At 39.2% G+C, this 19,454-nt stretch overlaps 1 protein-coding gene across 3 annotated transcripts in view; it reads left to right on the plus strand.

Moving 5' to 3' along the window:
- Positions 1-3,466: 3,466 nt before the first annotated feature.
- Positions 3,467-19,454, plus strand: part of LOC104609520 (putative myosin-binding protein 4) — a 75,433-nt gene continuing 59,445 nt past the window's right edge. Inside the window, exons 1-4 of one of the 3 annotated variants that reach the window (XM_088900053.1) lie at positions 3,468-3,993; positions 4,353-4,723; positions 4,854-5,743; positions 5,847-7,591. In XM_088900053.1, coding sequence (XP_088756179.1) covers positions 4,861-5,743; positions 5,847-7,546 — 2,583 coding nt within the window. In that variant the 5' untranslated portion in view covers positions 3,468-3,993; positions 4,353-4,723; positions 4,854-4,860 and the 3' untranslated portion in view covers positions 7,547-7,591. Of the gene's footprint in view, positions 3,994-4,352; positions 5,744-5,846; positions 7,592-19,454 lie in introns of all 3 variants that reach the window. The other 2 variants (XM_010275846.3, XM_010275847.3) reach the window with 2 other exon arrangements.

Genomic DNA, 19,454 nt, shown 5'->3' on the forward strand with positions numbered 1-19,454 from the left:
TCACATCAAATAGGACCTATGCATGTTATTAGTAGTGTTATCCAAAACAACATGAGGATTATAATTATAAACAAAATCATTCACCAAGATGACAAAAAGAAAAGTCCATTTATGACATAAAAGATAGAAAAACTGAATGATAGCCACTCTATTGTGGCTAAGATGGAAACTTATTAAAATTTAAACAAGCCTAGCTTGAAAGCCCAAGCTTGATGTAGTGTGAATTCTTGGAATTGCACCCCTACAAGTTTAGCTAAATTGGGACTCTTAACATACTAAGCTTATCATACTAAGCTTAGCATCCAATAATAAGTAGATTTGTTAATTCAAAAGTTGAATCTTATCATACTAAGCTTATTACACATTTATACTATGTTTCTTGTGGATCTATTTGAAATTTGTTTCTTAATTTTAATTCTACTTTTAGATTCCAATAGTTAGGATTGAGGATCAACCAATAAAACCAATTTATGGATGAGAATTTGTGCATACTAGAAAAATGAAAGTTTCTATCAAACAACCAAAATGAATGAGACGAATGCTAAGATTATAGGTTGGTTAAACCAGTCATTGAAAAAAGTGCTTGAACAACATGTATCTAATTCATAATATGAGCCATTATTTGAAAGAAAAAAAAATGACAATACAATGAGTCCCACAAAATCAAGTAGGTCCATGGTATTCAACATACTATTCAAACTAAAAAAACATGTTTTTTCCACCTATATGCTTAACATTGCTCAATGAACAAACAAGAGAAAATGAAGATTAGCTTCTATACTCTCATAATTAATAAGAATAAAAAACCTAATTGAGTAAGGTCATTTAGGTATGTTTGACAACCACTCCTTAGTCGGAGCGAATCTGCATGGCGAGGGGAGACGGTTATAAGGGGGGGGGGGGGAGCGAAGGATTCGCTGCGAGTTCAGAAGATGAGCAGTATAGCAACATGTTTGCCATAGTGTGCGGCAAGAGATCTTTCTTTGAGGACTTGCCAACAACGACCCCTGTTTCTTCTTCTAAGAGAATCCGTTGCTCCTCTTCTACTTCTCCAATTCGATTCTCTCCCCATAGGCCCATCTCTGCTGCCTTGTCGTCGTCTCCTTCGTCGGCCGATTCTATGCCTCTGCTCAATCATCTCAGAGCTATTTTCCCTGGCATGGATGATCAGGTTGCTTATTTGTTCACCTTTGCATTGAACAACTTCTTTGCCACTATAGTTGCAAAGAAGAGAAGCTGCTCACTAATTGGGAGGACAAGAGGACCGAGGGTGGTAATGTTGGTCTTCAGAGCTCCTCCAGTAATTGCCCGAAAAATTTTCTTAGCTTTTTCTTTTCTCACCGGGGTCGCATTGTTTTGGTGCGACCCCGCTCACTTAATTTTGGGATCCCGCGTCCCTCTTGTTTCTCATCACAAAATACTGTTTACCAGTAAACAAACACAAGATAGAAAGAATAATTCGAGAATATTCTTTTTTCTCATTCCTTTCTCAGCAATCAAATAGACCCTAAGGCTCTTAAAATACATATCAATTAATCTTATTCAAGCCTATTGTAGGGACATGCCATATTTTAGGGTCATAATACCAAAACCCCTCTTTTTATGCTTCATGTGGTGCAAGATCTTATGTGCAATGGCCACATTATCAATTAATTATCTTCTAAGTATAAAGACAAATTGATAGAGAGAGATACATTTGTTTATGATCCCTCAATCATATTAGCAATCAGCTTAACACTGAATTTATAAATTGCATTACATAGGTTTACAGGTCTATAATCATTGTCAATAGAAGGATTTAAGTTTTTTGAGAATGAAGACAATAAATGTTTGAATTAATCTTTTAAGAATTTCTTTTGTTTTGGGAATATTTACACACAAAACCAAAGATATTATATCCCATTTCAATCCAAATTTTCTAATAAATTTATGCAAGAATAACATCATGACTAAAGACCTTAAGACTAAAGATTTAAATATCAATATGATATGGAGCATTTTCGTATTGGTATTGTCCCTACCTGATACGAGATATGCTATATTGGAGGTATCCTTCCAGTCGTGCATATTGACCCGATGCAATGCATTACAGACTAATACATTATGCCTTTATACTGAAAACATGAGGTTGGAGTGATTCAAACAAAAGATCAAAGTATCGGTATCGAGTTTCTCCATCCCCAACAAATTTATCATCCAATTTCAAGGAACTCTCATAGTTTCTTCATTCTATGATCTTAGGGGATATAGGTTTCAAAAATTTCTAATTTCTTTTGAATACAAACAATAGATTACCCAATAAATCACCCATCTAAGGTTACCCAATATAACTAGCTAGTTGTCTGGTTTAAAAAACAGAGATTTTTAAAACAAAAATACAAAAACATATTTTTGTTATATATGCATTTTTTGGTAGATATACATTAATAAAATCTAGGGTAGTTTAAAAAAAATATATATATGAGGGTTGTAGGTCCCTACAAATCCTACTATCTAATAGTTTATGCTCTTGAGAGCATTTTTAGGGTGGACATATTCACCTTTCCACTCCTATATATTTTATTTTCATCAAAATAAAATAGGAGGCAATTTCTAATTTGCCCACTCATGATAATGTGGCATTCCCAAAATGCTGTTGGCGCCTAACCGACAAAGTTTTGCCACATGATACAAGTACATGTGTATAGTGTACTATAAGTGTAATATATGACGCGGGGGAGGGTTCGATACCTCTCCTAAGGGTGGATTTGAGCTGAAGCGAGTTGAATAGTATAAGATTCGAGTTAGAACTTTGAATTTGAGCTCGACTTAAGTAAAAAATTCGTAAGTTCGAGCTTGGCTTGGCTCGAGCTTGATTTTGAGAAAAATGTTTTATAAAAATAAAAAATTAAGAATTATAAATATATATATATATATATATATATATACATTCGAGCCGACTCGCGAGCCTCACGAGCTGAGTTCTATTAGGCTCGAGCTTGGCTCGTTTCTTAATTGAGCCTATGAATTAGGCTTGAGCTCGGTTGAAACCGAGCCAAACTGAACTTTTCACGAACCGAGCTCGAATAGCTCGTGAAGAGCTCAGCTCGTTGCCACCCCTCTCTCCCACGCTCAGTTGGGGCGGGTCGGGTTTAGGTTGATGTTGCCCTGAGTCGGATTCGGGTTGAGCAAGCTTATGCCGAACCCGACCTGTTGACATCCCTGTATATGCATGAACCGTTGAACGTTTTGTATTTTTTCCTTCAGTTTGAAAAAAAAAACATTGTTTTTGAATATTTTTATGTTAAAAACCATTATTTTGATTTTTTATATTTTTTTTTTCAAAATCATGTATCTTGTATCATAGTTGGGTTTCTGTTTTTTAAACAAAATCAATCTATTTTTATTTTTCAAAACCAAAATGAAAACAAATGAAAACAAAAACAATTGAGAATTTGTTATTATTCGATATTGTTATACTCGAATTGCCATCCTTTATTCCACTCTTTTTGATCTTCATCATGTTGCAGAGGTAGACGATTCACCTTCCACTCATTTCTGATGTTTTTATGAAAAATCTTTTTTTTTTTCAATTTGTATTTTCCTCTGATTGCTAGCAATGGCCAATGGATATAGCACTAAACGGAACGAAATGGAGAACGAAACAGGATTCAAGCAGCCGACCCCAGATAGTTGGGATTGGGCTTAGGCGATGATGATGATGATTGCGAAATATATGTAGTGTGGGACCCGTGGTTCAGTTATTTTCGCCTTTGGGTTTTTGTCGGTATCTGTAGTTGCAGCTGACTTTTCAGTTTTTTCTTGTCGGCGTTTGTCGTTTCTTCTATTGGAAACCAAGTGCAGATCCGTCGTAAAAATTCGTTCTTTCGGTTGGGATTTTTGTCCTTTTCGTATTCGAAATTCCCACGAACCGGTTATCCGTTCCGTCACACAATGCCGATGATATGAGCCCGAATTGAATCTTTGGGTTGGTTCTGTTTATCGAATGGACAGGTCAGGGCTTTGGTTCTAATTCTTCTCGTTGCTTTGTTTTCTGTATATTTTGATCGTAATTTGCTTCTTGGTTTCCGATTTCGTGATTGAATTCATTGTTTCTTCTCTGATTTAGTAGTTAATTGAAAGCTTTGGTGTTACATTGCACAATTGCGTTCTGTTTTGAGTTTTTGATTTCTTCCACATTTTGCTCTGACTTTACTTAATTCGCCTTCTGTTTCGAGTTTCTTTTGTTCATTTTGTAGTTTTGTCCTCCCCCAGTCCCCTTCCCCCTCCCCGTTTTGCATGTATTAATTTGTTTAGTTTTATTTAGTTTCTTTTGGTTTGGTATGTTGATTCTGGATTCTTGGTGCTCACAGTTTTGAGCTGGGGGCTGCATTTTCGTTTTCAATTTTGGAGGATTGGAGCTTCTTTTCTTCTGGACGCTGAAATTGTTTTATGACTTGCCCATCTAGGGGAGCTACTGTAGCTTAAGTAATTATGGTGGGCATGGCTACAAGGAAGATACCTGTTAAAGTTAAAAGGGATCCCCGTAGTTTCACGTCTGTTTTGGCTTCTGCTGTTCAGGAATGGTTGTTGATATTTCTGTTATTTATCAATGGGGCTATCTCATACTTGTCAACAAAATTTGCACGTTACTATGAATTGCCAACCCCATGTTTATTATGTTCGAGGATCGATCATGTCATTGGCAATGAGAACCCTGCATCCTATAAAGATTTATTTTGTGGTAAACATAAGTTGGAGATCTCATCATTGATTCTTTGTCACATTCATGATAAGCTTGTTGATGTTCATGGAATTTGTGAAAGTTGCCTCCTTTCTCTTGCTACAAATAAGTACAAATCTGAAACATGCAGGCTGTTGATGGGAAAGCTAGGAGTGGATCTTGAACATTGTATTGATGGGGAGCAGCTACTTAAGGAGCTCAAGAATGCTTCTTTGAATACCGAACACTGTTCTTGTTGCAGGGTTGCAGATTATGCTTCTTTGCGATATTCAGTTGGACATGGTAACTTGCCTGACTGGGACATCTTAAGGAAGAGAAGGGAGAAGTCATCAGGTGCAGTGATGACTTCTCATCTGGGGAGTTGTGGTTTTGATCCTTCATCACATGTAGAATATTCTAAGCTTAAGATCACATCTGATTCGGAGTCAGAATTCCCTTTCTCTGATGATGATGAGAGGAATGCTCTTGTTTGTAAAACAGAAGATCTCAAGCAAGATTTTGTTACACAACGTGCACAGCTGGATACTCCCATTATGTTTTCTGCGATGGTACCCAAGACTTCATCTAATGACTTTATCCCTGAGAAGCTGATCCATCGAGGTTCTTCACCTGAGCCTTCACTTTTAGTTCCACCTATGCAATGTGAAGAAAATTACATGGCTCATGAAATCAATAATCTCAAGGAAGAGATTGTAGCTCTATCTTCACGATTGGAGTTCTTGTTCAATTGTATAGAGATGATACCCGAAAGTGCACCAGTTGATTTGACCCCAGAGAAGCTGAGCCATCAGGCTTCTACACCCGAACCTTTCCTTTTAGTTCCATGCATGCAACTTGATGAGTACAGCAATGTGACATCTTTGGCATCTACTATTGCTTTTGGTCATTGTATGGAGCTTAACTGGCATCAAGGTAAACAGAAGGCCAATCCTTCTGCAACTCCTGAGCTTACCTCAATAAATGATATTTCTGCATCATCCAATTCTGCAGAAGCTCCTATTTGTGTACCAAGAAAGAACTGTAAGTCTATGTGATTTCATTCTTTCTCTCTATCCATCTTCATCCCCACTGCATTGACATTTAAAGTTTCTCCTTTTTTTTTGTATAAAATGGCATCTTGCAGTAGATGCTACTGGAACTAGTCATGTTGGAACTACTATTACAGAGAACATGGGAGCCTGTAAGCCAAAAAGTATGCTGACTATAGCTACTACATCTGATTTAAAAGAAGACCAGGTTTTAAATGATCTTGGTTCAACAACACCCAGTCAAATGGATCTTAATGATGCTTACAAGTTGGCCATTAATAACAGGGGAAGTCACGCCACTGGTATGCTTTCAGAACAACTTGACAGTAAGTATTCGTCAAGAGAAGATCTCAAGGTACCATTATCACAAGTTTCTAATGCTCGAGGACTTGAGCTAGCATTAAACGATGTGAGTCCTCGAGCATATGGATTTGGTGACGAGTTGAAGATTTCAGATGCTTCTGTAGTACCACAACTACTTCCAAAGAAGAGCTTAACTGAGAAAAATGAGTGTGGTACTGACTCATGGGATGAAAGCACTGCCAGTGAAACTGAAGTTGAAAGCATTGTTGATCGCTTGAAACGACAGTCTGAGTGTTACCGGAAATGTATGGCTGCCTTGTATAAGGAACTGGAAGAGGAAAGAAATGCTTCTGCAGTGGCTGCAAATCATTCATTGGCTATGATTACTAGGTTGCAAGAGGAGAAAGCATCACTTCACATGGAGGCTTTGCAATACCTACGTATGATGGAAGAGCAATCAGAATATGACATGGAAGCACTGCAGAAGGCAAATGACCTTCTTGCTGAAAGGGAGAAAGATATACAAGATCTGGAAGCAGAGCTTGAATATTATAAAGAAAAGTACCCAAATGATTCAATGTTGGAGGAAATACAGGAGGAAATGTGTGATTTAAAGGGAAGAGACATGAAATTGGAGCATTCACATCCAAGTAGCATACAGAATAGCACCAGCATTTCTTGTAACTCAACATTTACTGAGAAATGTGAAGGTGATAATAAAACTGAAGGAACTGATGTGGTCTGCAGAGATAACAGTATTGGCATTGCCAAAGAAATAGAGGAGCCAATGCGTGATTTAAAGAGAAGAGACATGGAATTGGAACATTCAGATCCAAGTAGCATACAGAAAAGCACCGGCATTTCTTGTAACTCAACTTTAAATAAGAAATGTGAAGGTGGAAATAGTACTGGAGGAACTGATTTGGTCTGTGGAGATAACAGTATTGGCATTGCCAAGGATTCTCCGTTAGATTTTGAAGATGAAAAGTTGTACATATCTCAATGCTTGAAGAAGCTGGAGAAGAAATTGTATCTATTCTCTAATAATGGAGTTCATGTTGACATGTCTAATGGTGGATATTCGGGGAAAGAAACACATATTCGGGAAAAGCTTCATTGTGAGCAGGTAAGTCAAGGAAATATCCAACTAGAAGACAATTCATCAATCCAGAAAGATCAATCTTTATTTAGAGAAAGCCCTCCTGCTCAAGAAAGGTCTAGTCCCTCTATCAGGGATTCTGTGCTTGGTAGTAAAGGAGATCATAATTTTGGTTCTGTTGAGGAAGATTCCTCCATTGCCAGTAGGGAAACCAATTTAGTTGTTCTGAGGAATGAAGTTTCCAACCTGAATAACAGGTTGGAAGCAGTGGAGGCAGATCACAACTTCCTCAAATACACCATTAGTTCACTTCAAAATGGAGATGAAGGCTTGCAATTCATTCAGGAGATAGCTCATCACCTACGAGAATTACGAAGGATTGTGACAAAGTGAAGAGAGAAAGCTTTTGATTGAGCATTTTGTTGCGACAACTTAGAGGTGAATATTCAATTAGCAATAGCTGTCTGCATTGATTCTTTTTCTTTTCCTCATCTAGCTTCTAGTTAGAAAGCTTATTCATGCTTTTCATTAATTTCATTCATTGTGAACTCATGCAATTTATGGCTTTTGTAATAGATAAGTATGATTTATTTAATTGCTAAGTTGTTTGTCATTATGCATATTTAGATTTAACTTGCTGCATGCTCTTTATATTGGAAATACAAGTCATTTTTCAGATTGCAGTAAAATAAAGATGCATCATATAATGATCTGTTGTGATATTTCTCGTTTTACCAATACATAGTTTTAGGTCTCCAGTTGTTTGAACCATATATGCAAGAAAATAAAAGAGAAACAAGATAAAAGAAACAAATTTTGTCGTTAGGGTTTTATGTTTCTAGTATCTTTCTCAATAAGTACTTGATCTTTATCTTGTTTTCAGGTCTTGTTGATTCTCCTTTATTAATTCTTTGGGAGACAGCCCTATGTCTTTCCATCTAATTCTATATCCTTAAATATTCATTCATTCTTTTCTACTTATTATTATTATTATTAAACTTAGAAAATATCAATGGGGATATATACAAAAGCTTCACCAATATCTTATACAGAAACATGAGTATCCAGAGTGAGTATTATTTTTATTTTGATCAATAACTGAAATTTTCATTAAAAAACATTAAAACAGGTACATTAAGGTGAGTACAATAGCTGAACAGTGAGAGATAACCCCTTTTATCTCTCCCCAACTACAATTACTTTTAGAAAAACTTTAGTTACAGCTGAGCCCAAAAGTGTTGAGATCTAATTGTCTCTTGTCTCGTGAGAGTGTCAGCAAATGAATTTGCACTTCTCTTTGCTCACTGTGCTCTCACCTCCATGTCTTGTATTAACCCCTTAATCTTTTTCTTTTCATTATTATACATCCAGTGACTCGGTTCTTTATTTTGCAGCTAGTTCACCACCAATTTTGAATCTCCCTCTCTTATCAGCTTCTTAGCTTGGATAGAAACTGCATTTTGTATTCCTTCCACCACTGCTAATATCTCAGCTTGTAGAGAATCTCCTTCCCCAATTGGCCCTGAGTATAAAGTTACCACTTTCCCAATTTCATCCCTGAAAACTCCTATTCCAGAAACACCTGGGTTACCCAAACAACTCCTGTCAAAATTTAATTTGATAAAACCTCTCTTCGGAGGGGTCCACTAGCTGTAGTGAGTGTGTTTTAGTAGGAGCTGAATCATCCACCACTGTTTTTTTTTTGATCCAAATCATCCACCACTTTCTGATTGAGCATGATGCCATCTACTGAGAATGAGGAAAAAAGATCCATGGTCTTCACCCAATGAGCCACCTTGATCATGATGTTATCAATAATATCAGTTTTGCTTCTTTCTTTCCCTGAAAATATTCTAAGATTCCTTTCCTCCCAAATACTCAGCATGTGGTAGCTCTTGTGCATTTTCACAACATCATACCCCTCTTCTTTGGCAAACTGAAAAAGGTAGGAGCAAAAATTCCTTGCACATTAGCCGGGGGAGTCCACCTGCACCTAGACAAAGAAGAAAACCAAACCCAAATGCAAGAAGAGAAAGAACAGGAGATTAATAAGTGATGGCAATTCTAACCGTTGGTTTTGCATAGCACACACCAGTGAGGAGATAGACACTGAATTGGTCTTTTTCTTTGAAGCAAGTCACAGATATTGATTTTTCCCAAAAAGACTTCCCAATAGAACACCCCAATTCCAGGAGGAATAGGTTGGCACCAGATTTCTTTGACTGGAAAGGAAGGACCTGCTATGGGAGGGGATTGGATAAGACCTTAAAAAATGAAGCAACAGAAATGTAACAAGACGGGGAGAAGGTCCAAATCCTATGGTCAGTACTCAATGGGTCCACAAAAACCCCAGAGAGAACATTGATAAGATCAACCATCTTATTCAAATCATTTTCCCTAACCCCCTTTTAAAGCCCAAATCCTAGTCCAGCCTAAAATGTGAGTTACAATGGATAGAAAAAGAGGAAACATACTGATTCTTGAAGTTAGAAAGGGCATAAAGTGAGGGAAATTGGCCTTTCAAAGGGGAATCCTCAACCCAAGTGTGTTACCAAAATTTGACTAGTTCCACATTACAAACCTCACACCTGATGAATGAAATAAAGGAAGGCAAGATTGCATTGATATATTTCCAAGGAGAAGCCCAAGAAGCCTGAGCCAATGTTCCGGAATCTCATCCATTAGCTGAGAGACCATGAATACTCTTCACCATCTTCACCCATTACTTCTCTTCTTCAATAGGAAATCTTCACAACCATTTTCCCATTCAGGCCATATTTCTGCTCTCAATATTCCTAATTCCAAACCTCCCTGTAGGTTTTCAAGACTGTTATTCAGTCTTGATCACCAAGAGATTTTAGGTTCGATGAGAAGAGAAAGTGAAGAAGATGTAGAAGAAAGAGTGATGGAAGAGCAATAGAACACAGATTTTGAGGAGAACAGAATGTCAATCATTCTGCCGCCGCCACTTTAAGTTAATATATATAGGTTATGCTAGTTACATGAAAGGACATATCTGCCCTTGGTGTTTACATAACTTTGTCTTCAAGAAGCTCCCCACTCTCGGCACTAATCCTGTGATTCTGTTCAATTGGTGTATCTGCAGGCTTGACACCTAATTCCAGTTTCTGCCAACAGGTCTAGGACATATTTCCTCTGAGATATAAAGATCCCCTGTTTGGATCTAGCAACCTTAATACCCAAAAAATACTGGAGTACACCAAGGTCCTTCACCTCAAATTCTTGGTGAAGAAGCTGTTTAAGAGACTCAATCTCATGGCTATCATTCCCTGTGACCACAATATCATCAACATATACTGCCAACAGTGTCAAAGAGGACTCCACCCTCTTGATGAATAGGGTATGATCTGACTAGGCCTGTACATATCCAAACTTCACAAGTGCTAGTCTAAATCTATCGAACCAAGCCCTACGTGACTGTTTCAAACCATACAAAGCCTTGTTGAGCCGGTAGACCTTCTTACCTACTTCTGCATCATAGAAGCCAGGAGGCAAACGCATGTAAACTTCTTCCTGCAGATCTCCATTCAGAAAGGCATTTTTCACGTCCATTTGGTATAAAGGCCAAGTGTGACTTGCTGCAAGGGACAAGAGAACTCGAATAGTAGTCATCTTGGCTACCGGTGCAAATGTCTCCAAGTAATCTATGCCATAAGTCTGTGTAAACCCTCTTGCAACTAACCGAGCTTTATACCTCTCAATAGATCCATCTGCATTATGCTTCACCGTAAATACCCATCTGCACCCAACTGGTTTCTTTCCTTTTGGCAAATCAACTACCTCCCAGGTGTTGTTCTTCAACAGAGCATCCATCTCAACATGCATTGCATCTTTCCATTCAGGGACGGATAGGGCTTCTTGCACTGTTCTTGGAATAGGGACATTGGAAATGGAGCTAAGGTAGGGTAGGTAGGAGATAGGCGATCATAGGATAAAAAATGGGAAATACAGTGGGCTGTGGATGTGGTACAATGTCGTTTCCCTTTACGGACTGCAATTGGAAGGTCAAGATCATCTGTAGGGGAAGTCTCTATGGGCTCTGGGATTGAAGTATCTGGACCTGGAGCTGCAGATGAGATTGGAGCTGGTCTAGACTGCTGATGATCAGGATCAACCTGCCTGCACCGCCTGTGATAAACCCTCAACTCCTGATCCCTCTGACCACCCTCACCATTACAACTTTCCCTCAACTCCTGATCCCTCTGACCACCCTCACCATTGCAGTTCTCATCACCCAATGGAATAGGTAAAGGAACTGCCCCACTCTCACTGCTCTCCCCCTGAAGACAAGAACTCAAACCCCCACTCTCACTACTCTCCCCCTAAGGGGCAACCTGAGGATAATAGGGTGTCCCCTCAAAGAAAGTGACATCCATGGAGACAAACTTCCTCCCGGAGACAGGATCATAACAGCAATAACCCTTTTGAGTTTGTGCATAACCAAGGAAGATGCATTTGGAGGCTTTGGGTTCGAACTTGGAGGGATGGGGTCCGAGAAGCTGAACAAAGCAAGTGCAACCGAATCTCTTAAGGGGAATAGAAAACAAGTCCTCACGTTGGTGTAGAAGCGAAAAAGGAGATCGCATATCAAGGACCCTGGAAGGGACCTGATTAATAAGGTATACCGCCGTGAGGATAGCGTCCCCCCAAAAGCGAATAGGGACATTGGAAGTAAACATGAGGCTTCTAGCCACTTCCAAAATGTGCCTATTCTTCCTCTCGGCAACTCCATTCTGCTGAGGTGTATGAGGGCAAGAGCTCTGGTGGATAACCCCATGATGAAGAAGATAAGATGTCAATGATTTAGCAAAGTATTCCTTTGCGTTATCAGATCGGAGAACTTTGATCTTGGCATCAAACTGGGTTAGGATCATTTGGTGAAAATTTTGGGTCAGGGAAGGTACCTCATCTCGTGAACGCATGAGATAAACCCAAGAAAAGCGGGTATGGTCATCAACAAATAACAAAAAATATCTGTACCCACCCATGGAAGGGATATGATAAGGCCCCCAAACGTCAGTATGCACAATATCAAAAGAATTATCACTCCTTTTATTACTCAATAAATAAGGCTTTCTACAATGCTTAGCAAACTCACAACTTTCACACTGTAGCTGAGACAACTCAATAGACTCGAATAAAGTAGGAAATAGACTCTGTAAAGATCGAAAAGACAAATGACCTAATCGGTTATGCTAAAGCATAACTGGACTCACACTCTTAGAAACAAAAGACAACTTCTCTACTGACTCTCCCTAACGAAACCGCTCCCCGAGCAGATAGATCCCATTCGTCTCACGGCCAGTCCCAATCACCTTCTGCGTCTCCAAGTCCTGAAAAACACATCGGTCAGGGAAGAAGGTTACTGAGCAGTTCATATGCTTAGTAATACTACTGACTGAAAGAAGGTTAGTATCAAGCTTAGGAACATGCAAAACAGATGATAGGGAGATAGTATCTGAAAGCTTGATGTCACCCTTCCCAGAAATAGGAACCAGGGAGCCATCCGCAATAGATACCTTATCCCTACCAGAAGACAAATGGTAAGTAGTAAACAGTGAAGGCAAGCTAGTCATGTGATCAGATGCACCTGAGTCTATTACCCAACAAGGTTCAGTAGTACCTGGAGCTGAGGCATGATAGGCTGAAGCTCGAGTACCTGAATGGGCGAAGGCTGATGTGACAGGGGCTGATGGAGGCTGCGGTGGCTGAGCTGAATTTCCAACCTCCTTTTCTATCTGTATTAGGGCAGCCCGAACTGCAGCTAAGGTCTCCAAAGATGTTCCTTTTGTGCCAGATGAGGATGCTGAATCAGTGTTCATGGCTACATGAGCAGTGCCCTTCTTGTTTCTTAACTTCGCAGGAACCAAGTGGGGATGCAGTTTCCAACATGTCTCTTTTGTATGTTTGGGTTTCTTACAATGTTCACATACTACATCCTTCTTGTCTTCCTTCCTCTTGTCCTTCTCTGAATCACCCCCTGATTTGGGTGTAAGTTTCTTTCATAACATCCCATATAACCTTAGCTGTTTTTGCCCACAAATAATTCCGGCTAATATGAGGCTGCATAGAATTACATAGCCATGTCATAACCAAGTAGTTTTCTTGCATCCACTTGGTATATGTCGGGTCTCCCTTGGAAGGTTCTTTCATATCTCCCAGGAGGTACCCTAATTTTCCTCTTCCACCAATAGCCATCATGGCTGATTGGGCCCATTCCAAATAGTTTGATCCATCAAACTTTATGGTCGTAATCTGACCACCCATCTCAGAAATACCACCATAACTGATGTTCCCAGGACTGCCTTCTGCCTGAATTTTAGACTCCATTTCTGTCAAGTCTCAAAACAGTACTTGAATCACCAATCGCAATCAAAACAATATAGGCCTGATCTGTATTCTCAGTGTATGTGCACAAAACCGAAGTAATTCTGATATGAAACCAATTAGCCAACACAGCAGTAGCTGTCCGTAGATCTCTAACCCCCTTAGAACTCTGAGAACAGCTTTAAAACAAAACTGATATGCTAGGGAAAGTTAGGGTTTTAATCAGTCCTGAAAGGAAGCAATTCAGTCGCACAGTCCAAACTATATAGATGAGCTTTCAGTAGGGTTTTAATGTCCTGAGAGGAAGCAATTCAGTCGCACAGTCCAAACTGTATAGATGAGCTTGCAGTAGGGTTAATAAGAAACCCTAGAATCTGATCGGATCTACCAATCAACTTAAGAGTAGCTCTAGGTAGATCACAGAGTTCAGTCAACCACTAGGGCTTGCCGCAGATCACTTTCAAACCCTAGAGTAGAGAGGAACACAGTTCGGTCCAGCGTTTGATGTAAAACCCTAGGAAATCGAAGAGAGAAAGAGCTAGAATGGTTCGGCCTTCCCCTCCAGATAGGTCCAACCTATCTTCTCTGAAAGAACTTCTATTAAAAAGTAACAACTTACAAGGAAAAAATAGTTCGCTGCCTTCTAGGGTTACTTGAACCCTAGTCTTCTCTGATCCTTCCTGACCACCAACACTCTGCAACCCTAGCAAGTTTCCAACAGCTGTTAGTACCTCTAGCGATCTCCAAGAATCAGTCTGCGAACTCCTCCTTTTCAGCTTTCAGTCCTAGGAGATTCTCATGTGGTCGGCTGGTATTAGACTCACATGAAAAACCCTAACTTGGCTCTGATACCATGTAGGTTTTCAAAACTGTTATTCAGTCTTGATCACCAAGTGATTTTAGGTTCGATGAGAAGAGAAAGTGAAGAAGATGTATAAGAAAGAGTGATGGAAGAGCAATAGAACACAGATTTTGAGGAGAAGAACAGAATGTCAATTATTCTGCCGCCGCCACTTTAAGTTAATATATATATAGGTTATGCTAGTTACATGAAAGGACATATCTGCCCTTGGTGTTTACATCATAACTGCTAACAAATAACAACCAATATAAAACTGAAACTAGAAATAACAGAACAACAAAATAACCACAGCTGTGACTAGATACATTCTACCCTACGGACAGAGTAGTACCACAGCTGTGGGGCCCACATCAATGTTCTCTACACTCCCATAGCCTTGCTTTTGCTAACTTGTTCCCAATTAACCATGTGATCTCTCCTTCCCTCTCTTGGCTCCCATAGAAAATCTCTCATCATTTTTTCTAACTTCCTAAGTACCTTTCTTGGTTCCTTTACTGAGAAGTAATACATTAGAAGGCTTGCAAGGGTAGATCTGATTAAGGTAATCCTTCCACTTAAAGAAATGTAATTCTTCTTCCAACTAGCAAGTCTTTTATGCTGCATTTGGAAGCGATGTAAAATTACATCGGTTCGGTTTTGTAGGCGTTTGGAAGAAGTGTGTAATTATGATTGACGTAAAACTCCACTCCGGTTTAGATTTGTTGGCATTTGGATGGAGTGGAGTTTTACATCTTGAATCATTGTAAAACCTCATCAAGCATAAAGTTTTACATCAATAATCAATGTAAATACTACATTGATTTTATTGATGTGAAACTTTACACTGTTTTTATCACGGTTTTCAAAATGTAACGGTCACCTATATATACGGTTCAGTGTAAAACGTCATCAGTGTTAGTACATTGATGACATTTTACAACGGATCCAAATGAAGCCTTAGCAAAATTTTCCCATTGGGTCCCAAAAGCATTCACTTCTAGGGTTATGTCCTAGGGGAAGTCCTAAATATTTTAGTGGCCACTATGACACTTTTTTTGATAAATGATGAATACTTTATTAATATCAAGAGTTTAAACCAGTACAAGCATCCCTTTGAGAGTTGCGAATTGCGACCTTCCCCCAATCAAAACCAAAAAAAAAAAAAAAACAGATTAAAGGCAAATTACAGTTGAGCCCAGTATAAAGTATCCTTGTTTAGCAAGACAATCAGCCAAAGAATTTGCTGATCTCCTAACCCACTGTGCTACATTCATGCCCCTTGTGAACCATTTAAATTTCTTGATTTCATCTCTATAATACCAGGGAACAGAATCCGAATTGTGAAATCATCCCACCACCACCTCAGAATCTCCTTCTACTATCAAATTTACCAAGCTAAGCTGGTGAGCAATCTGAATTCCTTGTATTGCAGCAAGCAGTTCTGCCCTAATAGAATATCCTTCCCCCACTAGTTCTGAGAAAAGTGCCGAGATGTTCCCATCTTTGCCTCTCACTACACCACCTACACCAGATCAGCCTGGATTTCCTTGATTGCTTCCAGCAAAATTCAGTTTTAAGCAGTGTTTTCAACCCACTGTTGACCCGGCTGGTTGAGCCATTCAAATCGTCACCAGGTTAAGATTTTGGGTCCGGTTTTAGTAAAATTCGGTGGGCGGTCAAAAACTATTGACTTGTTCAAAACCGTCCGACCCAGACGGTTGGACCATTGACTTGTTTGACTTGGTGACCGGGTCACGAGTTGCACACTAAATATGTATGTATGCTTTGGGAGGCCATAACTTTTCACTTTGATGTCCAATTGAGGTGAATTTTTTTTTTTTTTTTATTTTGGATAACTTTTCGAGATCTATACGTCCCAAGGTGCTGACAGCCCCTTGCCCTGCTATTTTCGCCAAAAAACCCCATTTTGGTCTCAAATTGCAATTTTAATATTTTTTATAAATAAAAAATTTAAAACAGAATTAAAAAACAAATTAATTATTAAATAATGCATGTTTATAAATACCTATACACACACACATATATATATATGTATATGGATACATATATGTATAAATTTATGCATTGCTGATGTGGCACGATCTAACCCATTCAACCCAGACGGTTGAACCGGTGGCCCGTGACCCGTAACCCAGAGGCAAAAACGGTTCGACCTCCAGTTGGTTTTCAAAATGTTGGTTTTAAACACTCAGAGGTGGTGTTCAATTTGAATGTGTTCTAATCTTTTGAGAACTACTATTTGCCACCACCCTCTAGTTTCTCCAAAAATCATTGAAGGAAAACTGGTGAAAACAGAACAGTTTTTAACCAATGTATCACCCTAGACATCATAGACTCCTTGGTTTCTTCTACGCTTCTCTCCTTTTCCTAAAAAATTCTTTCATTTCTCTCTTCCCAAATAGACCAAATCAAAGCTACTCTTGTAAACTTCCACATTATTGATTATTCTTCCCCTTCTTTTGGCCCACACAAAAGGTTGATGGGTCAAATAACATACGCAAGTCTGAAGGGAGATTCCACCTGCACCCAAACAAAGAGAGAAACCAATCCCACAATTTTGCAGCAAAAGAGTAGGAAGTAAACAAGTGATAGCAATTGTCTCCATTAGATTTGTAAAGAGTGCACCATAAGGGGATAAGCATAGATAGGGTCTTTGCTTTTGCAAATTTTCCAAGGTGTTTACCTTCCCACAGAAAACTTCACAACAAAGAGCGTTAACTTTAGGGGGAATAGACCTACACTAGCATAGATACTTGTCACCACCTCTTGCCCCAATCTTTCTCCTCTCTAAAGACCAAGATAAAAGAAACAAAGAGAATCTGACTCCACTAGCACCGACTCCTCAAACAAAGCCCAAATGATCACCTATGAGCAAAGCAAGAAAAACAACCTGAACAAAAGCAGGGCCCTAGTCTTCCCCTTCAAACTCCTCCCGACCAACAACCTCTTCATCTCACTTCTCTCCTCCCAAGGCACCTTCCTTCGAAGTTTCCTCCCTCTTTTTCTTCTCAAACACTTCAAAATCTTTCCTGGCAAACTCCTTACCTCCCTAGAAGAATAGTCCCAAACTTTTTCCAATTTCAACATATTTTTTAGCCACTTCCTCAATAGGACTGGTTCCACATTTCTCCCTCTCCTCTTTTCAACTTTTGTTGATGTCTCTCCTGGTAGAAACGAATTCACCTTCGATAGTTTCTTCAATCTGGCGAGTCCCCCTTTCGAGACCCAAATTAGGAGCAACAGGAGAATCATTGTCTTCATAAACTTTTGCCAATATAGTTGTCTTACTACCCCTCCTCTTATACACCCTCTTGAAATTCTTTGTAGGACCAACCCCCACCAACCCAAGTTTCAACCTAGAGAAAACTTTGGTAACATGAACTGTATGGGAATATTTGACTCCATTGTCTCCTCGAGATTGTTTGGAAAATCCTGAATCCGCCACTGTTAACTCTTTATTAGTCTCCCTCCTTTTGCCCAAATCCACCCTTATCCTTCCTATCGTCACCTCTTCTGCTAGTTGATGGTCAGCTTCAACACCCTCGATTTGGAGCAAAACACTCTGGTTTGTAACAAAGTTTCCACTACTTTCTTCACCAGCACCATGATCTCCTTCTACTTCAACACCAATGACCTCCCTCGAGTCCTCCTCCACACCATTCTTTTCCTCTTGAAGTATCCCACCAGGACAATGCTCCGATGATAACGTTCCCTCATTTTCCTTTACTGTCAAGGACTCAAAAACCACCAAAGAATTGTTCAAAGGCCTTCTAAAGATAGATTTAAAGTGATCCACAAAGGTTCTAGAAATTTCATGTTGACTTGCAATCACATTCCCGTCTATCTCCAATTTAGAAATGAAGTTTTCCTTCTCCTTCCATTGACCAAGGCATGAAGGAATTTGGTATTTCCATCTTCCTCCTTAATCCACTTATGCTTGGATTTTTGCCTCCAACTCATATCTTCTCTAAGTAGAACTTTTTCCAATTCCTTTCTCAAATTCCATCTCAGTTCCCTCTCTTGTACATCAAGGCCCCCTTGATGCTCTTTCTTATCCAATTCTTCAAATTGGGAACCCAAGATAAGCTTTGTTCCTCTAATCTCCCAAAATGGATTTTGTTCCACTCTTTTATTTTGAGCCTAAGCCTTTGTAATTTTTTTTTTTGCAAAATCCAACACCCTTCCATTTCACCTCCTCAAATCTTCATTCCACAATTCCTTTACTCTATTCAGGAAATCTGGGTGTGTCAACCACATGTTTTCAAGTCTAAAAGGTCTTGGTCCACTTAGAAAAGTTTCAGAATCTATCCTTACAGGAAAGTGGTCAGAGGTGACTCTAGGCAAGACCCTAGAACCCAAATCTTTCCAATGGTTTTCCCAACCAATATTAAAGAGAAATCTATCCAATTTTGAGCAAATAGGGTTTTCTTGAAAATTAGTCCATGTAAATCTGGCTTGAAGTAGGGGAAACTCATTTAGATCACAAAACTCTATGAATTCATCAAATTTTCTCATGCTAGTGGTGATTAATTGCTGAGGATTACTTGTTTTTCCGAGAATCTTATTACATTGAAGTCCCACCCATACACCAAGGGCCATCTCATAGACCCTTGTTATGATTCGGCCTGCCTTTCTATCTGTCTGAGATCAGTTAGGTAGAAAGAGGTAGAAAGGTGGAAGAAAGAGAGCGAGAGAGAAGGGGAAATTCTGGTTCGAACTGGAAGTCTCAACATAACTTTCTCCCAGTCGGCCAGACAAAACTTATATTATTAAAAATGATTGAAAAGACATATGTGCCCTTATTTAAGTTAGGAGCACTGGTTCCAACACAACATTACAGATCAACAACATTAATCTAGGTATAAAGATAGAAATACCTCTACGCTAACACTCCCCCTCAAGCTGGTGAGTATATATCCCAGCTTGTTACATATGCAGTCCACTCTTCCCCAACTCAAGCCTTTTGTAAATAAGTCAGCCCACTGATTTCCTGTATTAACATGTGTAGTGTCTAATTCTCCATTCAGCACCTTCTCCCTCACAAAGTGGCAGTCAAATTCAATGTGCTTGCTTCTTTCATGAAACACCGAA

The sequence above is a fragment of the Nelumbo nucifera genome, chromosome 3 (genome assembly GCF_055504915.1).
Source record: "Nelumbo nucifera cultivar China Antique chromosome 3, China Antique-T2T, whole genome shotgun sequence".
NCBI lineage: Eukaryota > Viridiplantae > Streptophyta > Magnoliopsida > Proteales > Nelumbonaceae > Nelumbo > Nelumbo nucifera.